An 18,015-nucleotide genomic window follows, 5' to 3' on the forward strand; every position below is an offset into this window, starting at 1 on the left:
CACGCGCCCTACAGTGAAAATCTCTCCAAAAAAAAAAAAAAGAAAAGGAGAGTACAGGGTATTTTCTGTTTCTAATGCCTCCAGCTAGGGGCTCAAAATTAGTCCCAGTTTGTATGCTCTTAGGGTACCCCACCCCAAAGCAGTTTCCTCCTGTCAGTCACCAGTTCCTGGCATACCCGTCTTCCTGAGCTGCACAGAATTGGGCTTCAAAACAGTGAAGGCTTCATGAGGCCTGCCAAGGTGATTTTGTGCCAGTGGGCTCATTAAAGCAGCATCCATAACACCCTGTGTCTCCCGTCAGGAAGCAGAACGCCCAGGCCCTTTTCCAGCATGGATGAACAGAGGTGCCACACGTGTTTGAGCAGCGTCCCCAGGCAGACAAGTGCTGCTGGCGATCCTGGTAGGAAGAGGTGCTGGAAGCAAGTAGACAGCCCCAGTGAGAAGAGCTCTGGAGTGGGCCTGAGTCGCTCACCTTTTTCTTTCTCCATTCACAGGTCCACTAGAACATTTCCGGTCAGCTGGCTAGAAGGCCACCTGGCAGTGAAACTAACGAGACCCATGTGCCCTCACGCCATAAATGAAATCAGAGGGCATGCAGCTGAATTTCCCTGGCTTCCTTTCCTTTTCGCTTTTGGGGGTTTTGTGGTTTGTTTGATGGGAAGGCATTGCTATTCCAAAGGGCAGGCAAATTCTAAATGTAGCTGGTCCATTTGAATGCAGCCAGTGTGAACATTGCACAAGAGGAGAATTTTACAGCTATTTTGAGAGCCTCGCTATTGTGGTCTCTGTCCTTGCTCATCATAGATAATCCCAGGTGATGATATTTTGTACTTTTTATCTCATATCCTTTACTGTCAAACATTTATATCCAAACTTTATCCTTAGGCTGTTTGTTTCACATTAGCTAGATGAAAATGGGACTCCAGCTGTTCGGCACTGTCCTCACCCTGAGCTTCCACAGAGTGGAAGGAAGTGAAGAGGCTGACCCTTCTCTGTTCAGAGCATCTTCTCTTCCCCAACACATTGTTTTTCTCATCTTTTTAGTTGTACTTTTGGCCCTCTTCTCAAGTATCTTGTGTTGGTTTCAGAGCATTCTTGAAGTGTCCTTAAAATAGGAAGCAAGAGACCTGGACAGTTTTCAGGTTTTATTTTTAAAAAGTGGTTTAGGGCTGACTCCTTAGTTCAGTGGTTAAGCGCTGTGCAGAGGGAGCTAGATCCCACATGGTCAACTATGGTTTGACTCCCAGCCCTGAGGCCTGGAAAACGTGCCAGGTGTGTGGGTGCCCAGAGTCCTGATGGGATGGAGAGATGAAGGAAAAGGGATTGTGATGTGGCCATGCCTCATTGGCAGCTTCTCTCTCTCTCTCTGGCAAGGACATGTGCCTTTGGGCAATAAAAGAAAAAAAGTCCATGCAGTACTACACCTTATGGCTTTGATTGCTTTGTTAAATAAATAAGCTGGGAACTTGACTATAACTCAGAACTGCAGGACCCTCGCCCTTGAACCCTCCCTGGCCCCACAAGAGGTATGGAGTGAGGCCCTGGTGTCTCCCTGTCCGCCGTGGCTGCTCTGTGTGCAGCCCAGGTCTCTGAGCCACGTCCTCTTGTAGACTTTGGACTCTCTCCTACAATAGATCTGAGCTTTAGAGAGCAGGCAGGGCGTTGCTGCCCTTCTCTAGCTGTTCAGAACACACTAGCTGGTCATGGGTGTGTGTGTGGGGGGGGATGCTGGGGGGACAGCCACCTGGATTTTGATGCATCTCCACCTTAAATGTCCTCAATTTCTAATGTCTAGCATTATCGTCTCCAAGCAGACAAGTTTATTCTGCTTCCAGCCTCATTGTTACTCTTCTTGCTCCCTTAAAAGACTTGTACACACAACTGTCTTAGACTCCAGGAACTTCTGCCAAATTATAAGCACACTCTCTATGGCCTGCCGGGGGGCAGAGGGGGACACAGAGTAAATTCAACCTCATGACCCCGCCTTCTAAGCCAAGGTTGGAAGAGTTCTGATCTGAGCCAAGCTTATAAATCTCCCTTGATTGTTGGATGGTGTGGAGAAAGTGGGGGGAAGGGAGCTGAAGAGAAGAGTTAGATGCCCAAAAAAGGCATTGTTAAGTCAAAGGGAAGTCTTGCACGCATGCGTGCTTGACCTCCTATGTCAGCTTCTGTGCTGGAACATCCAATTATGTAACTAGGAGCACTCCTTATTTGGAGTCAGAGACAAAGGGAGGGGAAGGGGAGTCGGGGCAGCAGTTTAAGCCAAGGAGCGCATTGAGCTTGTTCAGTCTCTGTTTATGTCCAAAAACGGTGCATCAGAACCAGGTTTAGGGACTTGGACAGACACTCAGAGCTAGACTAGGTTGGCAGGAGGAAGAGGGTTAGTACTGTGCTCCATTGATGGTGGACGGTTTGGGGCAGAAAGATCCAGCCAAGGCAAGGGGTGAGGTTATTATGGAGCCCTGATGTAGAGTACAGGAATGAGAAGCAGCCAGACCCACTCCCTGCCTGGAGTCCAAAGCCGTGCCACGGTAAACATACGAGCTGGGCCAGCAGTGGAGTGCACGACCCACGTCCGGCTTTGCCCTCCCCGTGGCCCTGAAGATGGCATCAGAGCCTCTGTCAGAAGGGCGGCAGGCACATTCCTGGCATCTGCATCAGGATTTCTTAGTTAAAGAGTGAGAAAGGGAGAGATGGTGTGTGTGTGTGTGTGTGTGTGTATACGCATGCATGCACATCTGTGTTGAGGGCACATTGGAATGGAATCACCTGGCAAAAAGAGTAGGGAAAAAAGAAAGTTCTGTGATCTGTGGGCAAAGGAGAGTGAAAATATATGAAGAGTGCAGAGAGGAGGAAGACAGGCAGAGCACACAGCTTAGGGGAGTCTGCGCAGGTTGAAGGCGTCTGCCAAGCAGTGAGCCTAGAACACTGAAGCAAGTATGTGCCAGCCATACAGTCATTTCCTTAGAAAGGATGTCTCTCTTCACACTGTGTCCCAGGAAAGGTCAGGAGAAGGCTTGAGGCCTGTCTGGGAGCATTGCACATGCTGTGTCCCGGTGGACTGGCTGCTCCCCTGAGGACAGCGGGGAGCTTGTGGCTGACCATGAGCGCCTATTCTTTATCAGGCTCCAGAATCACAGGTGCTGTCGAGGCAGAACCCCACTTCAAGGTCTCTTTCTTGGTGGGCATGTCTGGGTGGCAGGTGGTGGACAAGGGCTCTTGTAACAATGGCTGTTTCTTAATGAAAACCTTAGGCTTGCCAGGCAATGGGCACAGGTAATTGCAACAGAAAAGTCGTGACATTTATTAGATTCTAACTCTAGCAGGTAAGCAGCCATGTTCTTTATGGCCATACCACAATCCCTTCTCCTTTGTTCTTCCCTCAGGATTTTGGGTACACCTGCATACACACACACACACACACACAGCGTGAATTTTAACCCGCTGTATTTGGGGCTCACACTGTGGTTGACTACAGAGGAGTCCAGTGGCATAACCATCACGCCATCTGCTGATCCCTAGACCTGTATTTTCACAAACCAAGAAAACGATATTGAGATTACATAACCTTTCTAAGATCATAAAACAAGGAAGTGCCACAATCAAGATTCCACCTAAGTCATCGTAACCGCCAAACCCACGCCCTTTCTCCCTCTGCGCATTCCCCTCTGCCCCACACAAGCTTTCCCAATAGCTGCCTCTACTGGACCGCACTGCCTGTGCCTCAGTCTGGTGCAGTCTCGTGCTTTTCATCTGCCTGGGCTCGGGGACACATCTATCAATGGTAGCATATACATTCATTTCCATCTGCATTTTCTGATGTTCTCCCCAAGGCCAGAGAGTGCAGTCTCTTAGGTACAGTACCTGTGCTCTCCTTCCATCCACAGTCAGGAAGAGGTGGTCAACACAGAGACGTGACGTCTTTGGCTCTCTAACTTCGCTCCCTTTTGGTTCAGCCCTAGTGCTTGCTGTGTCTACCTAACCTCTTCCTACACACAGCTTCTCTAGAAGAATGCCAGTGCTACAGGTGCCACAGAGGAAAACCTGACTTCAAGGAAGTCTGTAGGTTATTTCCTGGCCCTGTGGTTATCGACCCGGGCTGTTTTGGGAGGGCTGGAGTTCATTGTTCACAGTGATGGCTGTGCTCAGATGGCATCATGTCTTTCTGGGGAGAAGGGATGCTGCTTATCCTGGACTACTCTCTCCATTAAGCCAAAAGGAAGCTCTCATCCTATAGCTGGGCCACATGGGCCCCAGCAGATCCTCCCGTTGTAGGAACGGCCTGCCTGTCCCGCTTATTTGTCCCCTTAGAATGAAGACATCGAGCCCATCCTGTCAGGCACTGGCCGTCTCTGTAAGGCTGTGGCAGGTGAGTGGTAGCTAGCAGCCTCTGCCTGTGCATTGTTTGCACTTCTTCTTCTTTTTTTTTTTTTTCCGGAGAGCTTTTTGCTATAGGGCTCATGCGCTCACCAGAAAGACAGAGAGAGACAGAGAGACAGAAAGCGAGAAATCACCCCCCTGGGGGGATGGCCATGCCCCAATCCCTTTTCCTCCTTTCTCCTCTCGGGATCTTGGGCACACACACACATGCACCCGGCATGAGTTTTAAGCCACCAGGTCCAGGACTCGAACTACAGTCGACTTACATGGGAGTTCAGTGACATAGCCATTACGCTAGCTGCTGGTCCCTTGTTTGCACTTCTGAGTGTGACGCGCTCTTAAATTCCTGTACACTTAGAGGTACAGAAATTGGTTCTCATGAGAGTTAAGAAAAAAGAGAACGTCAGTAGGTATTTAAACCCCAGAGCCACTTTTCACAAGTGAAGTTATTGGCATCTCTTGCCTATCTCTACAAATGGGATCCTGAGAGCGTGCCCTTTCGATGACACCTTTAGACTGTGTGCAAGCATCGTCTTGCAGGTGGAGGGAAAAAACAGTGAATTCAGCCTCATGACCTCTCATTCTGTGCCAGGTTTTCAAGAGTTTTCATCTGAGCCAGGTATATACATCTTTCTTGATTGTCGACGGTGCAAGAGTGGGGGAGGCCAAGTTAGATGCACCTTGTTCACTATCATACCCCCAGTCTGACTCACAGAAGGCCCTTAATAAATCTGTGTCAAATGAACAAATGCATAAGATCACAGGTCTCCCTGCTTGTCATTCTGAGAGTTCCAGGGTTCTGCAGTCCCAGTGAACAAGAAGCACAAGCTCAAGCCACCCTACAGGGCTTACTCCGCTCTCTAACTGGGCAACTCCCTGTCCCAGAGTGGGCCTAAGGAAAGAGATTTCTCTTTGGAGCCCTCCAGGCCATCTCCCGTTCTAGTGGCACTCTCCTTTCCAAAAGAGCATGGTGCTCTTGGCCAACTGTGGCCTCCCTCTGCAAGGTCCCCGGAGCCCGCTCACTGGACCTCTTTGCTTCCACGTGGGAAAGGACAAATCTGGCTTTGAAGTCAGGCAGATCTGAATTTGAATTCGGCTTCGGGGCGTACTGCCTGTGTGACTTGTAAGTCCCTTCACCTCCCTTTGCCTCAGTTACTTTCTAAAATAGCCTAGCTCATGAATTTGGGGGATAAGGAAGGTGACTTGAGGGTAAATGTTAGGGAGGTTTTATAGAAAAAGTATGTGTTTAAAGCTAGACCGTGTAAGATATGCATCACTTAGACTGTCACAGACTAAAGAGTAGTCCAGGCACTGAAACATTTGTGAAAGAGGAAGAGGAAAATTAGTTCTACCTTTAAACGAAAATAGCCTTTAAGCATATTTTAAAAATTTTTAGCTTTTGTTCTGTGAAATTCTCCCTCTGGACACAAGGTGGCACTGCAGGTTTAACAATGCTCATGTGCTTCTCTGAGACCTGGTTATTTTGCAATTACAGCTTCTTTGCCCAGGGAGTGATGGAATTGAAGCCACTGGCTCTCCTATTCCATGATTCAGAGGCCACTAATCTGCCCACTCCCTAGACACACCTAGTTTCTTTCACCTTCTGCTCTCTTCCATCTGTTCCGAGTCTTCAGCACATGCTCACTTCCCTGAGCAGTGCACACTGCCACAAGATGCCCCTTTGAGTGTGTGCCACCTTTTCAGAGTCCGTACTAGAGCTGATCCGTTCAGAACAGAGCAGCTGGTGGTGATGAGAGCAGCTGGACACCTGGGCCGAATTTTGTTAGTACCTTCTGTAAGCTACTCGGCCCTGCACTCAAGCCCTTTTGGCTCCCAAAGTCCTAGATCTGCATCTCACTGAGGTAGAGATGGTAAGTGTAAGACTGGCCAGTGTAAGGAGTCTTGTTGACCTTTTACAGCATCAAGGACATTTGCTTTTGCTTTCAGCTGTGGATGAAGGTCGTTTGGTTCTTTCTTATGAACTTGATTTTGGAGAAGCAACTGCATATTAATGTGTACTGTTTGCATGCAGTCTTGACCTTTTCCCGTCCTCAGACGCTCCATCAAGAGCCCTGCCGAGGAGAACTGCGGTGCTGGAGCAGGAAGGGAGCAGGAGTGAACTGGTGCGGAATGTACTAGCCCAGCTCTGGTGTCATGCCGGCGCTAGTGGCTTTCTTGGAAGAACTTAGCCCTTCTGGGATAGAGGTTTGCTATGCAAATGCAGTGTCAAGTTCCTCAAGACCCTTTTTCCCTCTTCCACGTGTTGTGGTTTTTGTTTTTGTCTTGTCTTGCTCTAGTTTATCACTCCCCCATGTTTTCTTACCATAGTCTGTGCCCTGAAGTTTGCGCTCCATGGAGACTGTGGAGTTGCCACTGCTCTGTCTTACATCCTTAGTATCAGGGTAGATTCCCTCATCCTTGGAGAGCTTTTTAAATTCTGTCTGTAGACAAGAAGCTGGAACCAAATACTTGGGATAACTCTTCTATACCAAGGTGGATCTGCCCATCACGGTCATGTCCTTCTGCTCCACACCTCCCACTGCATTTCCTGCTTCTTTAATGTGGACATCTGCTTCTCGTGTTCATCCTTCATTCTCCTCTGGCATAGTCTTCTCCGGCCTCCTCTAGCTATTCTCATAGCATGATTGGGAACTCACCACGTCTGCTCATGTAAACATAGTCTTGAATAATTCTCTTCCAAATCTTGGCTGAGCGTGCTCTAAATCTGTCATCTGTAACATCTGTAGAAGTTTAGAGGCCAGCCTCTTCTAAGAGAGCGCAGTGTTCTGGCTTCTTCCTCCTCCAGCCCTTGCCTTCCCATCTTTCTCTCCTGGGGTGGAGGTTCCATGCCCAGGGAGAGCAGGTGGAGGTTCCATGTCCAGGGAGAGCAGGAACTCTCCCTGTGAAACAAGATCACCAGGAACAATAGGGGCTGTGGTTGTCAAGACAACCACTAAATTACTGCCTTCCCCCCTCCTTTGTATCTGGCCTTTCTTCCTGGTGCTTGAGCTCTAAGCATTCTGCCCTTTCTTCCTGCCCTTTCCCCTCGACCAGACTCAATTTTCTTCTAAATGGGTGGCCATTTTAATTACCTTCCTTCTCCCCCACCTCCTGCCCTCGCCCTCTGAGCTGGGAAAGGCAGAGTCAAGGAAGCTACCTGGGGACTGAGAACAAGCCTCGCCCCTTGTTCACAGGGGGCCAAAGAAAGGAGAGGCAGACACTGTGGACCCTTTAGTCTGTGCAGTGACAATTCCATTCTTTACTACATAGAGGTCGTTTAGGGATTTTGAAATACAGTTTTCATATTATCCATAATCCCTGGGGTCCCTCTCCAATCTTCTTAATCACTCAGTATCAAATTGTTCACCATTCTAATATTTACTTGCTTTGCTGTAATTTTTACAGAAAGCAAACTGAGACATGAGATGCAAACTCATTCAGGATCCTGCAATCATTTAGTTCCTGAGATCTGGTCAAATTTTTTAGAGTTTCAAGGAGTCTTTTTCTCTGTCACATGCACACACACAAACACACACACACACACACACACACACTTTCAAAAATGCTCATTCGGTCTTGATGATAACTTCATAGAGAAGGCAAGACAAGAATTAGCACATTTTATAAAGCAAGAAGCCAGAACTCAGCTCATTCAACTTGTAAGTGCGCAAGCAAGGCTCAAACCTGTCTGGCTTTTCAGTGTTGTTTTTAAAGTCTGCCAACCCTAACACTCTGAGAGCTGGATTACAGTGCCTTGATACCAATAGGGTACAGGGCTGGAAAAGGTCGGAGGTCTTCTTAGGAACACTATTTTGTTTTTTTTTTTTTTTTTTTTTTTTTTTTGGAGAAAAAAGCATTCTCCTCTGGCATAGTCTTCTCCGGCCTCCTCTAGCTATTCTCATAGCATGATTGGGAACTCACCACGTCTGCTCATGTAAACATAGTCTTGAATAATTCTCTTCCAAATCTTGGCTGAGCGTGCTCTAAATCTGTCATCTGTAACATCTGTAGAAGTTTAGAGGCCAGCCTCTTCTAAGAGAGCGCAGTGTTCTGGCTTCTTCCTCCTCCAGCCCTTGCCTTCCCATCTTTCTCTCCTGGGGTGGAGGTTCCATGCCCAGGGAGAGCAGGTGGAGGTTCCATGTCCAGGGAGAGCAGGAACTCTCCCTGTGAAACAAGATCACCAGGAACAATAGGGGCTGTGGTTGTCAAGACAACCACTAAATTACTGCCTTCCCCCCTCCTTTGTATCTGGCCTTTCTTCCTGGTGCTTGAGCTCTAAGCATTCTGCCCTTTCTTCCTGCCCTTTCCCCTCGACCAGACTCAATTTTCTTCTAAATGGGTGGCCATTTTAATTACCTTCCTTCTCCCCCACCTCCTGCCCTCGCCCTCTGAGCTGGGAAAGGCAGAGTCAAGGAAGCTACCTGGGGACTGAGAACAAGCCTCGCCCCTTGTTCACACGGGGCCAAAGAAAGGAGAGGCAGACACTGTGGACCCTTTAGTCTGTGCAGTGACAATTCCATTCTTTACTACATAGAGGTCGTTTAGGGATTTTGAAATACAGTTTTCATATTATCCATAATCCCTGGGGTCCCTCTCCAATCTTCTTAATCACTCAGTATCAAATTGTTCACCATTCTAATATTTACTTGCTTTGCTGTAATTTTTACAGAAAGCAAACTGAGACATGAGATGCAAACTCATTCAGGATCCTGCAATCATTTAGTTCCTGAGATCTGGTCAAATTTTTTAGAGTTTCAAGGAGTCTTTTTCTCTGTCACATGCACACACACAAACACACACACACACACACACACACACTTTCAAAAATGCTCATTCGGTCTTGATGATAACTTCATAGAGAAGGCAAGACAAGAATTAGCACATTTTATAAAGCAAGAAGCCAGAACTCAGCTCATTCAACTTGTAAGTGCGCAAGCAAGGCTCAAACCTGTCTGGCTTTTCAGTGTTGTTTTTAAAGTCTGCCAACCCTAACACTCTGAGAGCTGGATTACAGTGCCTTGATACCAATAGGGTACAGGGCTGGAAAAGGTCGGAGGTCTTCTTAGGAACACTATTTTTTTTTTTTTTTTTTTTTTTTTCTTTTTTTTGGAGAGGTTTTTGCTATAGGGCACGTGCGCTCGCCAGACAGAGAGAGAGAGACTGAGAGACAGAAAGCGAGAAATCACCCCCCAGGAGGGATGGCCACACTGCAATCCCTTCTCCTCCATTCTCCTCTTGGGATCTTGGGCATGCATGCACACGCACCCGGCGTGAGTTTAAGCCACCGGGTCCAGGACTCGAACCATGGTCGACTACATGGGAGTCCAGCAATATAGCCATTACGCTAACTGCTCGTCCCAGGAGCACTAGTTTTGTGAGATCAACTTTCAAGTTAGAATCCTCAGGGTGTGAAATACCCAAATTTAGAAAAAATTTCTAGAGATCTCCCTTTTGCAGTCCATCTTATTTATTCCAAGAACACAGACTCCCTAAGTGTTCCCCTCTCATTCTGTATTTGTTAAAAGGTAACCTGACCTTTGCTTTTAGTTTCTCTCTGTCTCTTTCTCTTTCTTTCTCCTTTGCCCATTCTACCTTCCTTTGTTTTTCTCATCTTATTAGTTTCAAATAATGGGTTGGAATCAATTTGATGCCACACCATTCATCAGAGACACTTCCCAAAATACAAGTGTGACTCACGGTCCTCATAACTCGCCTTTGCTTTTGTTTGACTTTAGTCTCTTCTGCCCTTGGGGCCTATTTGCCAGGAAAGCCAACAAAAACTAGGCTGCTGGGGACCGTCTCTCTCCCCCAGGGTTTACAGTGTGCAGGATCTGAAGCACGGCTGCCCCACTGCCTGCCCTTCCCCGTCTCCCAGAGGAAGGCAGAGAACCAGGTGTGCCGGGCCCGTGGGTCTGGGTGTTCGTGATTGCTTCTTAATTCTACATCAGCTAACTTGCTACCCAGAGTGCTCCTTGCAACATCCACCTACAGCTGGCATATTAGCCCTCAGTTTAATTTTATTATTAGCCTAAACAAAAGATTATTAGGAAAATAAATCCACCAGATGTTTATATAACTACATGTGAAATGTCAACGATTTTCTAAATCCATTATGGTCCTCCTCCATAAGCATGAGTGATGACGAGTTCACTGATTTCTTTGCTTCTGTATTAGAACATCTGCCTTTTTTGCAAAGCCTATTTCAAGCTTAGTGCCATGTTGTAAGACCAGTGTTTGTCCCATATGTGGCATTAATTCACTTTTTAACTAGTATGTGTTGTTTTTTACCTTGTGCCAGGCACAAGTAATCAAAATAGGAAATTGAAGCCCCAGATCTTTACCATAGGAAGTTTCATACCCATTTGGTGGTACACACTCCTAATTAAGAAGTTCTAGCCAGGTTGAGCATCCTTGATCTGAAAATCCAAAATCCAAATGTTCAAAATCTGAAACCTTTTGAGCTTTGACATGATACCACAAGGGGAACTTTCCACTGACCTCCTGTGTTACAGTTAAAATGATGCAATACAAAAATACGTGATTCAGAGAAGGAACTAAGTAATCAAGTATCCAAGGTCCAGGGAAGGTCTATAGGGGAGGTGACGTCAAAGGTGGAATGTGAAGAGTGGGGAATGACAGGAGACAGGAGGCCTGAGGCATTCAGGGCAGGGCAGTGAAACATATTTGTGCTCTCAAAGAAGAAGGCATTACCAGGAATAGACCATGTGTGAGAAGAGTCACTGGAGATGATCCTCAAGAGGTTAATAAGAGCCAACTCAGAGAGCCCCGTGAGTCATTTGAAGAACATAGCATCATCCTCCACTGGGTAGAAAGCAGTTTCCAAAATGTAGACAGGTAATGACATGATCAGATTTTTAGAAACATCAATTAAGTAGTACTGTATAGGGTTAAGTGAAGGAGGCAGAGTTGGAACCAGGGAGACAGGTGTTACATTGATAGAGGTAAGATGTGGTAAGGAGCTCAGCTAAGATCATTGCTATAGAGATGATGAAGGGATGATGGATTCATGAGGTATTGAGGTAGGATCTATTTTTGATGTTGTTTTGTGGGGGAAGGAGGATTTTTGGTAAGGTTTTGCCATGCTAAAATCCCAACCTCCCACTTAGCTAGGATTACAAACAGATGCGTCTGCACTAAGCCTGTTTAGGATAGTCCAGGAATCAGACCTGGGCCTCCCACTCAGCCCCACTCATGCACCAGCACCCAACACTGTAGGGCCACCATAGCTGGGTATAGAAACTGTTAAGTGAGTATTGGTGTTTGATTAGTGCAGAGAAAAGGAGAAAATCAAGAACAATTCATATGTAGTTTTTTACCTTGTAGATTGAGAAGCATAACTAATAGGACATCTTAGTATCCTATACTTCACTGAGTTACTGACTTAATAATTATTCTATACTTCAGTGAGCTCACTAACAACTGAATAAAAGTCAGTTGTTGCTTATTAAATCAACAAATTATTATCTACTTGATTTGTATAAACAAATTAGACACCCAGTGAAGTGTGGTATGTCTAATGATTGTGAGGAATATTTTTGATAGAAAACTTAAGGCACAGATGATATTTTCATCTTTTCTTCTATCTAAAAGTAAAAGGAGGAATAGGAATTCATAACTAAGTATATATTGGATCTTCAGAAAAGTCATGACATATGTTTCTGTTTTTCTATGCAAAAATGAGTCATGACTTTTCCAACAACCCAATAGTTGGTACCAAGGGAAGGTTTTAACATTTTCTGTGCAGTGGCATATGGTAATTCATATGGTGGATTCCTGGCTGCAGGCAGAGCACAACTCAAGAAGAGTGGAAAGAGTATACTTGGCAGGAGCCTCCTCATCCCAGTGAAAAGGAGGAAGTTGGAAAAAATTTCGGATGCAGTTAAAGCTGGATAGTGGGGAATGTAGCTGAGACACCCAAGAAAGCAGGTCTAGATGAGAGGTACCAAAATTCATAGGAGAATATAACAGAGAATGAGGTAAAAGATAATCATGTTTATATGCTGTGGTAACAAATGAACTTAAACATTTAACAACAGAAAGTGTCATTGAAACAGGACTGATTCTTTCACAGATATTTGAAGGCTCCTGTATGAATGGCACTCTGGTGGTAAATGCTCAAGGAGGTGTCGGCATGAACTGAGTGAGGTCCCTATCCTCAAAAACTTACAGTCTTATTTGTTTGACATTTATAAGTTCAGACACTATGTGCTGAGCAAATGAATAAACAAACATGTAATTCCAATGAGGAAAAAAAAAAGAATCAGCATTAAATGAAACCAAGGTAGTTAACTGAGATCAGATTCTAAATGAGTATATATTAAAAATAGAGAGAGGGGACTCATTTTGAATAATGCAATAAGAATAAGATGGAACAAATAGGAATGGTGTCCAGAAAGCTTAATCTCAGAGGGAGTTGCATTTGTGGATAAATATTAGGGAGTCTTTAAAAAAAAATTCATACATGTTAAAGTCAGGAAGAACAAAGAAAATACAGGTGAGTTATTGGGGACCCATACTGTGGTATCAAATGATTACATTGAGAAAGCATTTATTCCTTCAGACACAAATGACTAGATCTGTTGTTCACTAGGCTCTTTCTATTGTCAAGGAAAGTGGTCTAACAAGAAGAATTGAGCAAATATGTTTAAAGTAGAAATGAATGCTAAAATAGGAATGAAAGTTAAAAAAAAAATTAACTTGTCTTTGAAGTATGTGTACCTGGCCTAGGTGAACTCTATACCATGAAACTATGAGGATTTCCATTTAACATTAGAGATCTAAGGCTATTCAGAAATACTGCCATTTGGAGAAGGGTTGGAGATGAGCACATGTAACTTAACTTGCTTTTTTAAAAAAGGAGAAAGAGTCTTAACAGTTGTCTCTGGAAATTTCTTTATTACATTACCAAGTAGATGTTTTGTGAACCCTCTGGAAGAAAAATGGTGAGTCCTAAAATGGTGCGGGTTCAGTAGGTGGGAACGTGTCTTCCCTGGTTAACATGGTTTCTTTCTCTGGCAGGATTCCGAGGGCATTCAATGAAAGTAAAATAGGGTAGTTACATTGTGTATGGATCGCAATAAACTCTTGCCATATATTCACGTGACAGGATGGACATAGTGACCTGGACTGTAGTACTTTTAAGTGATTCATGGTTAGTTGAATGTCTTTAGCCCAAGAGAATTAATAAATTGAGGTTAACCTACAGAGAAATTTGTAGTGATAGAGTATTGCTCTTGATCTTACTCTGTTCAGTTTTTTTCCATCAAATTTGTAAGTAACTTTAATTTTAGAGGAGCATTTAATACTCTCAATGACAAAACTCATGATCCAAAAAGATTTAGAAAGGCTACAAAGATCATCTGAAATCAACAAGACGGATTTTGGTACAAATGAATATTATAAATGATCATTTATGTTTTTCTTTAATTGCACAAACATAGGAGAGGAAGACTAGGCTTCCTCACCAAGGGGCATGTGATTTTTTTAACATAACATATGTAGCTTTAGGTTTAGTTTCATGTTGAGGCTATAAGCAAACTCAGTATGAATCAGTGCTTTGGCATGTTTGCCCCAGCGCAGTTTCAGGCTATATTAATAGAAGTATAACATCTAGATCATAGAAGGCACTAACCCCCTGTACTCGGCACTCATCTGGTCCTGTCTCAGGATTGTTGGTTCTGGGCACTCCATTTACAAGAGAGAATAAGAAAGTGACAAGCCCAGAGGATGGAACCAGGATAAGGACTGGCTCCTTGCTCTCCTCCATCTGCCATGCGTTCATGGAGTGTCCCCAGATTTGAGGATGGTGGAATCACAGATGGATAGCTTACGGAAGAGACTTAAGGGAGAAGGAACAGCTGAATTTCAAAGTCTAAAGTGTTGTCTTTTAGAAGAGGTTTGACCTAGTGCCTGTTAGCTCTGGAGGGTAGCTGGGACCAACCAACGCCAAGAATTTACAAGGAAACAGGTGTGGGTTGCCAGTGTTTACGAAACATCTCTAATGAATTAAAATGATCCTTTTCAGGACTTAAAGCAGTTTTCTCAACGTCACAATGCTAATAGATGGCAGAACTAATTTAAAAGCCCAAGTTTCTAAACTCACAGGTCAGAAGCCTGTGAATAGAAATTTGTAGTGATAGAGTATTGCTCTTGATCTTACTCTGTTCAGTTTTTTTCATCACATTTGTAAGTAAGTCTATGCCACGGTCTTACAGAAGGCAGTTCAGCTACAGGAAGGAGGTCGGAGAAGATACTAGGTTTCCTGCCATCTCTCAAGTTGTGTGCTCTTGTAGGCCACCTGCTGTAACGCACCCTGTGCGTTCATGCATGCAGAACTGATGAGACCGGGGAAGATAGCCTCTACAGTTCAGCAGATGATTTCTGAGTGCCTTCCTTGATTAAGAGCCCGTCCGTCCTTAAGGTCTATACTCATCTACAACTTGTACATTCCTCATCACAACCGTGGCTAGATATAACTCAGGTTTTTAAACTTTGCTGTTAAGGCAGCATCAAGCCTTCCTTTGAAGCACATGTTTCAAAGATGTGGATCTGTGATTTAAAACATGAAAACAGAAATCAAAGGAGAAATTGTGTGGACTCTGAGCCATTTGAGATTTCACAATAATCGTTGGAGGAAGATGCCAGAGTTGCATGCCCTGGGATTTCATTCCCCCATTCTTCTCCCACACAGGGCAGAGAAGGAGAGTGACCGGGTACACAATCTGAGGGCAGCAACGTTGAGCTTTCTCAGTCTCAGCTGGGTAACTGAGTCTGGCCACTTGTGGGACTGAGATCCCAGAGCCGAGTGCTGACAGGGTGAGGGGTGGGGAGGAAGACAGACTATCTATAAACAAAGAAGCCACTGCAGGAAGGCAGAGGCCTGGGAAAGAAATCAGAGGGAAAAGAAGTGTTACTTTTATCAGGTGTGAAATTGGCAAAAAAAAAAAAAAAAACAGCTTGTCCAATGGGAAATACCCTAAATCTAACTATCACCCCCCAAAACGACCTTTCTCTCCCACACTATAGATTGGGGCTACTGATTAGATGAGCCAGTACTCACAGTAATGTGCTGGCCCAGGGTTCAGAACACAGTGTTCATGGTCATGCCACTGTGAACATTTTACAGGGTGCTTGGGTGGGTGGAGGGAGGAGTGTTCCAGGAAGCTAAAAATGTGGCGTGGGCTTTTCCCCCTTCTCTTGGAACTCCTAAGTCTTTCTACTGTGTCAGCGTATTGCAGACTGTTCAGGCTTCAGCCTATGGTAAGAAATACACACTACCTTGCTGCTCACGATGAATACACCCACGGGCACCCATACACATGTATATCAGATATGTATATCCACGTGAAACAGAAGTGCCCCAAATGCACTGTTTTCTGTTCTCACCTTTCTCCTTAAATGTTGTCACAAACTAAGCAGATTACATGGCCTTTAAGGCTGCCTGGCCCACTTGCGTCACAAACACCACGTTTAAAATGACTGAAAGTAGCCCGATGCATTATTTCCAAGAGACTCAGGTCTCTAAGGCAGCAGCTCTCACCTGGAGCCATTTTGTCCTTGTGGGGTGGAGAGTGGGACATGTGACGATACCTAGAGACATTTCTGATGGTCGCAGCCAGCATCTGGTGTGCGGAGTCAAGGAGGGAGCAGGATGTACGGAGCATTTTCAGTGCCCAGGGCAGCCCCATGGCACGGTATCAGCAGGCCGGAACATCACAGTGCCGGGATTGGAACCCCTGCTGGGGGTGATGATCAAGTGAACCAGTACCTCTGATCTCCTTCTGGGCTATCAAGAATGGCAGAAGCCTTCACCTAATTTTCTTTTTCTTCCTTTGAACTGCATCTGGTACCTTACGATGAGGTCAGAGTTGTCTACAGAGGTTCCGCCCAGTGGACAGGTAGCAGTCAGGTAGCAGTCTTTCAGTTAGACTGCACCAGGCATTTTTGTTAGAATACCGTTACTGCTATTAAGATTATCTTCTGTTTTATGACTTCACTATCCTTCTTCCCCTTTCCTCTCCTCTCCATTAAGCTTTCACTGATTCCAGACCTTTCCTCATTCAGCCAGGGCAACTCAGAAAAGAAGCAAGGAGGATTTGGCTAATTGGATTAAACATGGTCTCTAAAGCCTGCTCTTACTTTTGAGATTTGATTGTACTATTTTGATGGAAAATGACCTTTTGCTCACCTTGAAGGGCCAGCTTAAGCCCTAGCATTAAACTCTCTCCTTTTAGCCATTGCATCACCTCCCTCTGTAGCTGTGTAGACCATCTTCCTTGAACTTGGTGTAGACATGCAGTCCCGACTGCTGGCAAGCCCCAGCCCCTCCCGTCTTCCATGCCTGGCACAAGGAAGTTCTTGTGTATCTCACCATCACTCCATTGTTGTTGTTGTTAAATAATTATTTATCTTATTTATTTATTTATTGCTCACATAAGTTTTGCCAGAGAAAGAGACAGAGGGAGAAAGCAAGCCACCAGATCCAGGATTTGAACCACAGTCGGCCGTGTGGGAATTCCAACACGTAACCATCACATCACCTGCTGGCCCCTGTTTTTGTTTTTTGTTTTTTTCTGTTGTCATTTTACTGGCTCTTTCTGAGCCCCTTACTAGGACGGCTCTGAGTACTTTAGAGATGGCTTAGCGGAACAGATGTGGTTTTCTTCTTCTTTAACTTGGAATAAAGGTAGCATGGTAGAAAGCAATATCTCTAAATCAAATATCAGAACTGAAATAGTGATAGAAAATAAAATGGATGCTATTTGAGGCTATTCTCCACCATATTTATTTTTGCATATTTACCTCATGCATCTCGTATTACATAAACAATAGAATTTGTACTTAGCAAATGATTTGTTATAAGTATAAACAGGGGGAGGGACGTCGCGTGTGTATCCACCTTGACACTTTAGATTTCTGTTAACCTAGCAATAATGGGAACACTGGGTTCCAGAAACCGAGGCTGGAAAAACTGCTGGGAGTCATGGGACTCCAGACACAAATTCTGCTCCTTTCGCTTAAGAAGGCCACAGGGACACAGATCTTCTTTCAGTCTTCCCGTTCCATTTTTAAGAGTAGAAAGGCAACGCGGGAAATAGATCGAGGGGCCAACCTCTGTGCTCTTAGGCTGATCTCTGTCTCCCCTGCTCTAGCTCAGATTCCAGATAGACTGAGCAGGGCGGAGGCAGTGAATGCAGTTTAGACCAGATGGTGGTCTGTATAGAGCTTCCCTTCAGAAAAGGGTGACAGACTGAAAGGAAAGTAAGGTAAGGATGGAGTGGAGGGAAGATCACGGCACGAGGAAATCCCCACCCTCGTCATCGTTACCAAGAACCTGTGGGCCTTCAGCTCTGTCTGGGTGCTGGGCAAGGTGAACAAATCCCTGAATCTGGCTGTTGCTGGCTTAGGAAGGCACCGTGTGTAGTAATAAAGCATTCCTTAGAGAGTGGGCCACAGCTCACAAATTGTAGATGGTATTGTGTGAGGGGCCTGGCAGTTGGGGCGGTGGTGGTATTGGTAGAGATTTTCTTGGTTTGGGCTTTCCATTTTTTCCTTCCAGATTACATGTTCATCATGCCTGACAAGACACCATAGCTAGCAGCTCTGTCAGCAGGA

General features: G+C 45.2%; 1 protein-coding gene across 3 annotated transcripts in view; it reads left to right on the forward strand.

Annotated features, from left to right (window-relative positions):
• SNX19 (sorting nexin 19) overlaps window positions 1-18,015 on the forward strand; it is a 42,182-nt gene that overhangs the window by 17,114 nt on the left and 7,053 nt on the right. Inside the window, exon 9 of one of the 3 annotated variants that reach the window (XM_027772685.1) lies at window positions 302-382. The exons of the other annotated variants lie outside the window; for them this stretch is intronic. Within the exon in view, the coding sequence (XP_027628486.1) occupies window positions 302-338 (37 nt within the window). The 3' untranslated portion in view covers window positions 339-382. Of the gene's footprint in view, window positions 1-301; window positions 383-18,015 lie in introns of those variants that run through there. 3 annotated transcript variants of the gene reach the window in all.

Source organism: Tupaia chinensis, unplaced genomic scaffold (assembly GCF_000334495.1).
Source record: "Tupaia chinensis unplaced genomic scaffold, TupChi_1.0 Scaffold000292_1, whole genome shotgun sequence".
In the NCBI taxonomy this organism is placed as follows: domain Eukaryota; kingdom Metazoa; phylum Chordata; class Mammalia; order Scandentia; family Tupaiidae; genus Tupaia; species Tupaia belangeri.